Here is a 13,340-nt window from a genome sequence, read left to right on the forward strand (position 1 = left end):
GTTTTCCTGAGCTCAGTATTGTTTATCTTGGAAATACCAAAACCACAAAAACATCTTATAACAATTTTGAGTCTAATCCTTTGCATGTATGCTTTTCTTTGGTTGTAATAAATATAATTACTCATAGATGCATTTTCTTTGCAATTTTTCTCTCATGAAAGGAAGTATCAGTTCAAATGAGATGAATAAATAATTTTGAACCTAGGACATTCTATGTGAAATGTGGATTATTTACTATTTTTTGGTTGTAGTACCAGTGATCAGTTCTGGTAACCTAAACTGACTAAATCAAAAAGAGGTGGCTGAAAGGAGCTTTGTCATCCTGATTTTACTGAGTAGTAGATAAAGAAACTAAAAAATGCTTACAAAAGTCTGTGTCAGAATCACAGTAAAAAAGAAGACTCCCAATCCTTCTCCTTTGCCCTTGTTTAAAATCCAAAATTTACTCATTATATGGATCTGCTGTCATGTGTTTGCAGTGCCTAAATTCTTCTACAGATGAAGAAAAGCCCCGGGCTTTGCAGTGCTTTGTTCATGAAGTTTGCTCTGATTTATCTTTTATAAAATGCAGAATTTGGAAACAAAGGTACTACATATAAATTTATATTCTTGTCATTTTCTGTGCGCATACTTGTATGTTTGAAGCAAGTTGTTATAATTATAGTGTATTTTTATAAACAAGGACAGAGAGTGGATTGTTTGTGAATTAAGTTGTACCCAGCAGGTGATAAATATGTGATATGAGATCTGCAGCTAAATGCCATCCTAGCAGCAGTGTGCAAATTAATGCATCGTAATTCATAAACAAAATAGAGTTACCTATTAATCCATAACCTGAACAGCAAAGGGCAGACACTCATTATCTTGACTAAGAACTGAATCATGCTGTGACTTTTGCTAGTATGTACTGGTAAAACATTATAATTTAAGAATATTTCTAGGTGTTAGTTATCTAATCTGTTAAGGACTTGGAGTCGCTCTTCATAAAGACCCAGGACATAGTCTTATTCTGGGAAGATTGATGCACATATTTAACTTTTAACATATGTATGAAACCAAGTCCATTCCAAGGCACTGGGGTGTTCTAAAAATAAGTTCAAGGAGGGCTTAAATCTTTTTGCTTTGATTCACATTAAGTTAGCCTGTTGTCATTTAGCTATACCATGTCCATATGAATTCAACAGGACCTAAATGTCTGCTCTAAATACGTAATTTTCTTATCAGTTTCAAAATTGTCATTAGAAATAGTCTGTCATGCTTTTCCCTACCTGTGGCAATGTTGCCATAAAACAGTTATTAAAAATGAAGCCTTGACATGCTTTCTGTCACCTAGAAGTAACCTACTGCTGACTTAACTTGATATAAAAATGTGGTCAATAGGATCATTGAGGCAGAATGTACACCAATTGTTGAAAATGGCAGTTAACTCTAAAAATAGCAACTATAAGGAATTGTGAATCATGAAAAGTTTTTCTGTTAAGGATATTTCTGTCCATGCCTTTTTCCTCGCAGGAAAATCTCTGAAGTTTACCTTATTTTCAAGACTATTAGCATTCTGCCCTCTTGATTTTTTGAGATTTGCAGAGATTTTAAATATTGTTATTAGTTAATTCAAACCATAAATGGCCATTATAAGTTTGGTCTTTTGAGGCTCTTCGTACCTCTATCTCCCCTGCTTTTCAGCTATTCAATCCACTTGAGTGTCCTATCCCTTCAGTTCTATTTTGTGAAAAAAGAAAAAAAAAATCTGGTTTGCTTTTGTTCATGGTTTTTTATCAAAGTTTGTTGTAAATTGGTCACATTGCAGTGAAAGTCAGAATCTGGGAATCCCACCTACTATCTCATTCCTTCTCTTTGTCTCTACTGAATTCATGGTATATACATTTATTGTAGCATTTTAGCAGTTGTCTATAGCTCAGTAGCAGACTGTCACGTGGCAGTTTGCAACAGGCAGTTTAATTACAATTTAATTTCATGGACTTGGTGAAAAGATCGATGCCTGATGCAAGGCTGTATGAATTTGCTTTTTTCTTGCTAGGTATTTTATTAGCAGTTGGGTAAGGAGAAAAATTAAAGGAGAAAAACTAGTGAGAAATGTTAGCTCTGCTGTGGATAACCAAAAAACAGTGCAGACAGCTCTGTACTGGACACAACCTGCTCCTGTAGCTACAGCCTCATTTCCAGCACAGCATTGTTTTAGCTGCCCAGCACTAAGAAGCCAGACATGAGAGCGGCTGGAATGCCTTGAGCACCCTGAACAGTAGAGGCAAATAAAACCAAAAATTTTCAGCTCAATGACAAACAACTCATTTTTACTCATTTTACTTTTACTTATCACCTCTTGAATTCAGATTGTCAGCATCATACGCTATGCACAGCTCCGAGGTGGAAAATCAAATTTGTGATGTTCCTTATTTCTAATGCTCCTTCCTTGCTTGCCTGCTGCCTTTCCCATGCAGCAGCAGGCAGCAGGCTCCAGCTGCAGACAGCCCTGTGTCCTGTGGCTCTGCCCTGTGCCACAGCCTCCTCTCTGCCCAGGGCTGCTGCTGCTGGCGCGGGTGGGCTGCTCCAAGCGCCCACCCATGTTCTGGGTGGCAGTGGGGCTGTTTCCTTGCTGTGGGACAGAGAGCTGTGGGAGCCTGGAGGAGCAGGGGCTGCGTGCCTGCAGCTTTAGCTCGCAGCCTTGTGTGTGCAAAGTGCACCTTCGCGGCCATCTGCATGGCGCTGCTGCCGCAGATGGGGCTTCGGAGCTCGCTGCTGTTGAGACAGCAACGTGCCTCGGGTTAAGCACATTTCCTCAACCCACTGCTACTTCTCTTGTCATCACTTGTCAGTTTAGGCCTTGTCTAGACTAGAAAAATTTAGAAAATATTCACCTTTTCCTTATCCATACAGTGGTGTGGGCTGCCAAGCCATCCTCTGGCTTGCTCAGCAGCCAAGAGCTGCTCTTCAGGAGAAAACAAGCAGCTGACTTGGTTGACTTGAGCAGGTACAGATGGCAATGTTTTTATTAAAAAAAAAAAACAAACAAAAAAATTGATTCAGTCTCAACTTTGCTTTGTTTGTAGCCAGATTGACTTAGTCAGGAAAGACTGTATGGATCTTGGCAAATGGATATTAGTCTACGTAATTTTTCATTTATTAAAGTGAATTTGACACATTAAAGTGATCTTTTGTGATTAGTCTTGGGAGTTCAGCTTTCATTAACAATCATTCATTGTGCTCCTTTCTTGGAGACACTCAGTGGTGAAAGGGTTGTTATAAAACCATCAGGATGTTCTCTAAATTTACCGAAAGTGCAGCTAGAACTACCGTCTCTGACTAGGATTGAGGATGTATTATCCTTATCACTGCCAGACTTTAACTTCTCCATTCCAGAAAGAATGTCAGCCTAAAAACTGCCTGAGGTTTGAGAATTATGGTAGAGAAAAATTGATAATAATTGTTGGTTTGTTGTTTTTGTTAAGAAAGGTATTTAATACTCCTCTGCTTTGAGAGCTGAAACAGTCTTTGCATGGGAGAGATCTTTGTCTCAGGAGCATAACTTTTTCTATTTCTGTGAAAATACAAAACAGATTGGCCAAATTTTAGGCCTTTGAAAAATTAAATGCTGAAGCAACAATATGCAGACACTCTCAAATTAAGTCTTCCACCAAAAAGAGGGAATAACAATTATTCTTTATTTCTATTTTCCTTTTTCTGTCATCCTACATGAAATTGTGAGATCTTTGTGGGATGGATTGTCTGGCAAGACAAGGTAGCAGAACTGTGTTAGTGTCATAATATAAAAAATACTCCTTCCCTTTTAAAAAAGCATACTGCAATGCAATAAAATCCTCTTTCCAAAACAGGAATGCAAAATAATTTTAAAACCCTCAAACAGCTACTTTAGCTATGTCATCTGAAATAGTATCTAAATTAGTGTTTTCCATGGGGAATAGTAAATATTTAAGCAACTGACTGAAATCCTTAGAACCAAAATGGAAAAGAATTTTCCATTATCTTCTGTGATATTTGACCATGCTCAGGAAGATTTTTCATTAAGCTTATTCACATAATTGATTAGATAAGAAACAAATGCACTGGCAGATAAGCATTTTCTATAGCTGGGCCAAGCATCTTAGGATATTGCATTAAGTCTCTTATGGTATTAGCCAAGACAATCAAAGATAAAATAGAGTCTGAAGTAACTCCTGTTTGAAAAGGAACACCATTGTTTGCAATTCAGCATTATAAAGAAGCCATTTAACATAAGGCTTTTCCTTAGCCAAACTGAGGCAAATTTTCATAATGTATTTGAGTGTGGGGTGAAACTTTCCCAAGAGTGTTTTCAGCTGGAAAAGAATCAGGACAGCATTCCTGACCTGGACCTCAAATTTTATCCTGAAGAGTGCACTCAGTGGCACTGCAAACTTGAGACTTTTGTCAGATAACAACAAACTCCATCATTCTTACCCAACCCCTCAGTAATTCATATGCTGTAATTCCTAGAGACCACCAGTCTACTGGGTATGAGTATCCTGGACCTCCATCCATAAAAGCCTGGAACACTTCGGGAGCTAAAACAGTAAATGAAATCAAACAAAAAAGCATTTCATTAAGGTTACACTACAGATATTATTTCACAGCTGAAAAATTATCAAGGACTCAACAAACTGGAATTAAATAGACCTGGAAGAACAGTATTTTCAGGATGTAGTTTCAGTGCCTTGTTTTACTGATAAAAAGCAACCTTCACCAGTCAGGGTATTTCAAAAGTCAGTAATTTCATATGTTAATTCTTACCTGATTAATTGAAGATTTAAGCTATGTGAATAAAAATAAGCAATAAGAGGGGAATTCTTGATCTGAAGTGTGACTTAGAAAGTTTAAGGTAATGTAAACATTTTATGGGAAAAATATCTGCAAGTGAGGTGGTTCTTCCTGATTGATGGAGATGTTGAATATAGTAAATCTCATCCTTCTTCTCCATTTGGGTAGAACTAATCAGACAGGTTTAAAAGTATTCAACATAGGAAAATGGTACTTAGAAATCCTGACACTGATTTTATGATGTGAGAAACTGTGATGACTGCAAGAAAACCCACTGTCAATGAAGCAATGACTTCCATAAAAGTAACTTTTGTGGAGGAAAATAAAATGTATTTTCAAAACAAGGATCCACTTGTCTAATTTCAGGAAAAAACTTGTACTAAATAATGCTACTGTAGTCTCTTCAGAAAACCAGACATAAATAAGAGTGCATATGAAATGAAATTAAATTAAATTAAAACTCAGTCATGCTTTTCTAATGATTTAACAGCAGAATCTTAGTGCACTTTGTGAAAACAACACTTTCACTGGAGATTTTCTAAATAACATTGTCCCCAGCCATAACATCATGCTAGATTACAACTACCATGTGAGCCTCTTCTGGCCATGGTACCGAGTCTAATGTACCACACTACCCTCTGATTATCATGGCCTCACTTTGTGATGTGCACACTGCAGTGAATGATGTGCTCTGGTCACACTTACTTCTGACTGGCAGTTTGGGATTTCACTATTTAAGGCATTTAGAGAAGCACCTTTAATAAATGGAAAGGCATTCCTTTTAGAGGAGTTTTTGCAGTCCTTGCATTATGGATGGCAACCTAATAATTTACAACTCCAGACTTGACTTCAGAAAGTCTTCAAGAGCCAAATATAATAGAAGATTTCAGCATGGCAAAACTCTAATCTGTAGAATAAAAAGCAGTGAATGTATGAAAGTAGTCTTATACTCTTTGGCCAGCAAGACCATGTCTAAACACATTTGGTATGAGATCTGCAGGCACCTAAATAAACATTTTTGCTAGGATACATGTGTTTGGAGAATAGATGACCAGTGGATCTCCGTCAGAGTAAAACTTGTGCTGTGATCCAGTATGACATGAATCAACAATGCCATAAGAGTCATTACACTGAGTTAACTCTGTCTCACCTCCAGATGACATAGCTTCCCTTGGCATGCTATATCTTCATGTGTATTTCAGCTCTTGTTTGCATGCTGCTGGTGTGCAGGCACATTTTACAGGTGTGAAGTCTATCAGATAGGTCCTGAGAGTGTAAGCAGGACTCTTTTTATTACTTGAATGGATGGATGAACTTAAATTGCACATTAGGCACCAAACTTATATTTTGAATATCACCATAGGCACCTTGTAGTGAAGGTTTGCTTGATTTAGCCCCATTTGTTATGGTTTTTGCCCACCGTGCCTAGATGACGTACCATATTTCATTACAGAAAATAGCCTTTTGGCATTTTTACTGAGCTGTGTAGGTATAATATTGGTTTCACTATTTCTTTTATAGCTTTAATATTTTAATAATGAGACAGATCACTATCTGATTTCTGTGAGATAGAGGTGAAAGTACTTTATTGATGCAACCTGACATTGCCAGAATCATGCAGCTGTTTTGCTAACTTAGTGACTGAGCAATTGACTTACACTGTATTTTATTTTCTTGTTCTAGAAGTTTCAAGGTCAAATCATCCTACATTAAGCAGATCAGCAGAAAATGCTGTCTTTTGCCCTGGAGTTTTGAAGCTGTTCTCTTACCTTAAGCCGATGGCATTCTTAGGTCAGAATATGAGCAGTTAAGGTCCCAATTTTTAAAGCAGATAGCCCCTTTTGCCCACTTTAACATCATTATTTCCAGTCCACCTGGAATGCCTCCCTGCATTCCACCAGCTCCAGTGAAGCAGTTGTAAACACTCTCTTCCTGTGAGGTGGGGGACTGGCAGAGGGTGCAATATAATTTGCAGTATCCTATATACAGATTTTTTCCCAGGGTGAAATCTCAACGATGTTGAAGCCAAAAGACCTTTCTCTAATTTGACAAGGCTGTTAAATACCCATTTCACACTAAGCTTGTGCTTAATGTGTCTAAAAGTTTTTCTGAATGGAGACATTAGGTGCGAACAAAGGGCTCCAGGCTGTGTGCAGACTTCGGGAGTTTGCCTGCTCATTCAGAGAAAGCATGATCTTACAGAAAGACAGCACACCCTCCAAATCATGGAATTAGCCAAGCTCTAAAGAACTAGAGCTGTGAAATACATGACATAACACTAGGTTTTGCTGTAAGAAATAACTGTGCCAGGAGAACCAATTCAGAGTGCAAATTGGCTAGGACAAAAGCAAATAAAAATTCTGAAAGGAGGGATGAAATTCTCATTGAATTTCTTTAACATTGTTACTTAAATAGGCTATCTGTAATCTTTTAAAATTTGAACTTGATCCCAGGCTCATCTTGGACAGCCATCCTGCAGACTGCTCTGGGTAGATTCTTCCAATGGATGATCAGATTTGAGCTTGCCAGCTTGGAGCAAGGGCAACAGCTCTGATGTGTGCACCCTTTGTGAACATATCCTCTCTTGCCATAACAGACTTAGGATGAGAAGAATACTTCATCTTTTACCCCCATGCATCTACACAGGCAGAAGTATTCTGCCTTCGAGAGTGTGTCAACAAGAGTGAGAGTACCTGCAACAACAAGAGTTTCAGACCTTTTCCCTCTAGCAGTTTCTACTGAACAAAGGCTTTTCAGGAAAATAAATGGGTTTAATAATGGGTTTGATCCTGCAGTTTGTTTTGGCTGAGAGCTGTAGTTCCTATCACAGGCACTTAGGCAGAATGCAGTAGATGTTTGCATGGCAATAGCACGACTTTTAAATAGCGAAGCTACATCAAGTAATAGAAAGTCTAGCATCAAGAGTGAATTCAAAGAAAAGTTGAGAAGTGTTGCAATTGGTAGATCCCACAGGTCCTCACAGCTTCCCCTGACCTAATTTCTTTCATATGATGGAGAACTACATATTCCTAGAGCTGCCTGAAGAATGACTCAACAGCAGGAACCTGGTCCAGCCTCACTGCTCACCCTTTGAGCAGAGCTGGGCTAGAGGCTCCTGGGGCCCCTGCTATCACAAGCCACCCCACAGTCCTGTGATCCTAATGAAGCTCAAGCAGCCAGCTCCTCACAGCACATCTGAGTGGCATGACAGAGGCATCTGAGGCCAGAAAGCCTCAATGAGGTCTTTACAGCTTCTTCCTCTTGGCAGTCATCATTAACTGCATGGGCTCTTCACCTCTGCTCAGACACCCAGAAAACCTGACACCCAGAGTACAGGGAATTTCTAAAAGTCTGCAATTCAGAAGTAATGCAGTCTTCTTGTTTGGGTTGTTGCTTTTCATGGTTTGAGAAGTGTGATCTGACACCTTTCATGCAACTTTTTGAGAGAAAAGTTTCTTTGACAAAGAAAAACCCTTTAAATACCAGAGCCATTCCAAGCTGGGACATCTGTACTAATTTTAACAGAGTAAACAACAAAATCAGGAATGTGTCTGTGTCTTACATAACAATGAGTAATTGCACATCTTTAACTTTGGCAACTAGCCAAAGTTGTTTCTTTTCTGCATCTGTATTTTTCTCTTAATAATACACTTTCATGATTTTATTATCTGCTTTGCTTTCTTGAAAAATTACATAAACAAATCCACTTTTGTACCGTCTTGTGTGCTTCAGTGCATTTCTTGCAGTCCCCAATACAAATCTCCAGTCAAGATTTTTTTCCAACTAATAAATAAATAAATCCTCTTCAGAGATGTGTGTTCTGATGCTCTTGCACAGTATCTTTTTAGTAATACAATATTACTGCAGACTGTAGGAAGTAAATAAATGGTTATTTCTCTGTAAAATAAAACCATACTAAGGGACAACATATGAAAAAATTGAATGTGAAAGCAAATCTAGTGGGTCTGCACCCATCTCAGAAGCAATGGCTTATTGTGATAGCCTTACTCCTGTTCTGTAGGTTTGTGCAAAAGGGAGTAATTTCTGGCAAATCCATTAATGTACATAACTATCCACTGGAATTTTCATAGTAGTCTGCAATGTGAATTATGTAGATGATGCATCTCATACTGTATACATATTTTCCTAAAGATCTGTAACAAATATAAAGTTATAAAAAAGAAAATGTCATGTAGCTGGTAGGTAATTATCTACCTTTATTTGTGGAAAGGTATTAGTATCTAACAATATGATTCATGAGCTTGAAATTAAAGAGAATATCAATGTAAATGCAAACAATGCTACACCAAATTTTCAGTATTCTTTCCCATTGTAGAAGTCCATTTTGTACAAAGAATAAAATGTTTTGAGTACGGTTTCTGAAAATCTGCTGAGTACTCATTGGTATTGCAACTTCATAAATTTTAAGTGCTTTGGATCTCTGAAATTCAGACTATGTTTAATTTGGTGCTAAAAGGTGAGTTTGAAAATGCTGACCATGATAAAATGATCAATTTGAGGTCTATCTCTTGGTGTGGCTGGCAAAAAGAATAGCTGCTATTATTTCTGATGGAACATCTACATACTAACAAATCTGTCTATTTAAGCAATAACTTACTAGTCAGTCTTGCAAGATGGATTACTGTAAGGAGCTCACTGTCCATAAAAAGCTAAATGTTGCCAATGACAGCTGGTCATCAGTTCCTGCAAAATGCCCTGTGCCAGTGTTATCAATAGGAGAAACTGAAAATGAAACAAATAATTAAACCCTAGTGGTTTTGTCTCTTTTTTTTTTTTGAATGATCCATTTCAGGTGGATATGTCCAAAACATTTCTTAAGAATGAAATCCCTGACATTGCTCATCCAGTTGTCTAGCTACAGCTCTCTGAAGTCTATTTGTATCTCAGCAGAGACCCTACTTGCCAGTAAGGGGAATCAGAGGTTTGTGGTTTACAGCAGGGGCTGCAAAGCAACACACTCTGCTGTAGTCATTGCAGCAAAACATATTTCAGTGGCGTGGCTTTGATTGCAATGCCCAAGATTTCAGATTAGAAAATACATTCCACTGTCATTAACTGCGATTCAGCATAATACCACACTGCCAGATATCATTCTCCTTCCACATCTTAGTCCCTGATCTTGGCAAAAAAATTATGTCTATAAGTATAAATTGATATATACATATACATACAATACACACAGCATAAGCAATATTTTGACTGGCTAGCACAGGTCAAGCTGTTAAAATCTTAGATGTTTGCAAATTTTAAGTGTGTGAATGATGATGGATATAACACATTTATAGTTTTACCTTGCTGAATCAGGCTTAAGGCATGACAGATTGAGCTGAATAAAAAATGAACTTGACTTTTGGAATAATATTCCAAGAACCTTGAACTGAGATGTTTCAGTGAAATATTAATTGCTTTCTCAGCACTGTGATGAGAAAATAATAATTTTCACTTTCCCCTGAGAAGTAAATTCAGGGGTCAGTAATTTTTCTGGATCATGGTTTAAATAGAAAACAGAAATCGAGCTACAGTAATGACAAGTGATCTTCTATCCAGAGTAGAAGCTGTTTCTAGAGCAAAATGGAATAAAACAACTTCCCTCTCCCTGAATATAAATGTGGATTTGGTAAACTATCAATTTACCTCCTAGTGTTTACCTTCTCATGTGCTAAAAGGGTCTAAATTATAATGGTCAGCCTTCTGACTCAGAGCTTTAGACTAGCCAGCTGCTAACTTCTATTTGATAAGGCAAAATGCTGCTTAAAACCTGGGATGGCAATTTTCTACCGTGAGGTTTATACTTGTTAAAGCCATGTAACCGATTTTGCACCATTATTCACATTATACACCTCAATAGTTTTAATACTCATATTTAATGCAATTATTCAATCAAAGTAAATAACTTAGATACCATTACCTGAAAACAGACACGGCATTTAGAACGCCTTATCAGTTTTCCATATGGCTATATAACCTCTCCTGCCCTTATTCAGCGTGCTATCCTCATACAACCCTCTGCTTTACTCAACCACTGAACAGAACTCACTTCCCAACCTTGCACAGAGAAGCCCTTAGTGGCTGAACATCTGGATCAGCCTCAGAGAAACCACCTCAAGTTGCTACCCCTGCTGAAAGCAAGCCCAACAGCAATGAGCATGTCATGGTCTCCCATTATTGAACATGAAATTATACACAAGCACCTTCATTACTCCATACAAAAGCTCACAGTGGCTGCAGGGCCAGTTTTTCTAGAAGGGGTTTTTTTAGAAGGGATTTTGTCCAAAAATATCTGTTTGATGTTCCAGTGTATAGACAGCAGCTGCTCTGCCTAATACTGAAATTAGCTGATCTGCATAACTGGGGATTCACAGGACAGACTGTACCTGACACACCAGAAGGACTATTACATACTCCTGCCTCACATACTCCTCACAGGTTAGAAAATATCTTTACACCAGTTTATGCATGCAAAAACCTGGCGGGGCTGGCCTGACCAAAGAACAAGAGTTATCCAGTGGGCAGAAGGGCCCTGCTGGGGACTATTTGCCACCTCCACTGGACATCTGCTCCCCCTCAGATCTGCCTGCAGAGCTCCACAACACATCAAGCCCTTTCAGGCAGGTAATAAGTAAATAAATAAACAAACAAACAAATAAAAATCCCAACCCAAAACAACCCTTGAACTCAGAGTGGGGTATTTATTAACTGAAATAGTCAAAGAAATGATTACATTAGTAGTTTTGCTGGAAGATCTGAAAGGATGGTAGGAAGTCAGAGAGCACAAAGAGGTGAAGAGCAGCTGGAGGTAGTAACTTCTTTCCTGACCTCCTGAGGTTCCTCAGCTGCTTATACTCCTACTCGTTAATGTCAGAGTGGAACCAAAACCTGAATGCCTGCTTGCAGCTCAGTGTGTAATCCCTTGAGCCAAGTAGCTCCTAGCAGGAGCTGAAAATCCCATCAGTGTGGGGAATATTTATTTCAGCACCTCAAAGTCTCACATGGCCACTCTTGGTTCTTATCAGAACAAACAAGAGCCTCCCTTGCCATGCTGACATAGTGAGATTTCCCTGGGATCAAAAGGTCAGGTAATGCCATGAACACAGCAACTCTGCAGATGGGCAGTCAAACTCCTTGTAGGATAAAGGTAGGATTTTTAAAAACCTAAACGCTGCCTTAACTGCATTCAAAATGCAATGAGCTGCAAAACAATATTTAATTTCAGAGCACTGCTTGAGTTCAAAGAAAGACCAAAGGTTGACCACTTTTGAAAACCCTACTCAAAATTTGCCCCTCCTGTATTTTAACCATCTGAGGAACAAATTTAGCCCTATGGGATACGTTTTTTTTTACATGAAAGGTTTATATCAGAACATCCACTGGCTTTCCTCTGAATCCAATAGTACTCCTACACAGTATTAATTAATAAATATGGATGACTCATACATTTTAGAAGTTCAGTGGACCAGTGTAAATCCATAATCCTCTGGTAATCTCAGGCATACAGTCATTCTTCACCACGACAGCAACTTATGAAAGGAGCTGTGAAAACCTGAGATAACAAGCCTGTAGGATAGGAGGAGGGTAGCTGAAACCTTTCACATAATTTATGACTGATTTTATTGACTTTGGATTTTTGTCAGGTGTATTTGTGTAATAAAATGTATTTTATTAGTTTGATTTGAGGTAAAGTCACAGTGCATCATTTGAATAACTTCAGTCTCTGCTGAGAAAAACATCAAAGAGACTACCTAGTCCCCCCAAACCCTCCTACCACTAAAACCAGAAACTCCAAAAAACCAAAACAAAAAAAAGCAACAACAGCAACAAAACTACACAAAAACCCAAAAAATCCTTAACCCCCCCAAAATATAACCTGTGAATGGCAAGTTTTTGCAGCACTCAGAAATAATACACAGATCCGTGGAAACTAATTATTCCAAAATATTTCAGTAAAGAGAAAGCATATGCTATAGGACTCAAACACCCAGTCCTCCAAAGTGAGGAATAAACAAAAGTGACACCTGTCATGTTTTCTAGATGTGTTTTACTATTTAACTTTTGGGTTTGTAGCTGAGCAACCTGTTCCAGTGTAGAGGGCCATCACTGCAGATGGGTGCCCAGCACAAAGCACATTCTTTCAGACACACAGGTTTTTCCTGCAGCCTTTTTCTTGAGGGAGCAACTTAAGAAATATCCTTTTTTCTTTTTTTTGTTTTTCACTCATAAAGATGGAAAAGTGTTGAAAGTAGCAAGGACTTACATAGGTGCTTCCAGTCAGGTGAACACACACTTCCCTTTCACACAAGAGGCCAAAGTAATATCCTTCTGCAGGAAGAGCCACAGCTGAATCGCCCAGCACAGGCTGCAGCCAAGGACCATGTCCTGCCCTGCACTGGCTTTCCTGGTCCACATCCCAGTGCAGAATGGAGAGGGTCCTGCACAAGTGCTCATGCTCATTGTTGGCAGCAGCTGTGCCTGCCAAAAGCCAGCCTGGTCTCAAAGGATATTTTGTGTTG

The 13,340-nt window shown here is 38.5% G+C and overlaps 1 protein-coding gene across 1 annotated transcript in view; it reads right to left on the reverse strand.

The window, feature by feature from the left end:
- The window catches only part of STK32B (serine/threonine kinase 32B), a 164,378-nt gene that overhangs the window by 27,058 nt on the left and 123,980 nt on the right, over positions 1–13,340 (reverse strand). The window contains exon 7 of the mRNA XM_048304965.1: positions 4,456–4,559. Coding sequence (XP_048160922.1) covers positions 4,456–4,559 — 104 coding nt within the window. The remainder of the gene's footprint in view (positions 1–4,455; positions 4,560–13,340) is intronic.

Source organism: Corvus hawaiiensis, chromosome 5, assembly GCF_020740725.1.
Source record: "Corvus hawaiiensis isolate bCorHaw1 chromosome 5, bCorHaw1.pri.cur, whole genome shotgun sequence".
Taxonomy (NCBI): Eukaryota; Metazoa; Chordata; class Aves; order Passeriformes; family Corvidae; genus Corvus; species Corvus hawaiiensis.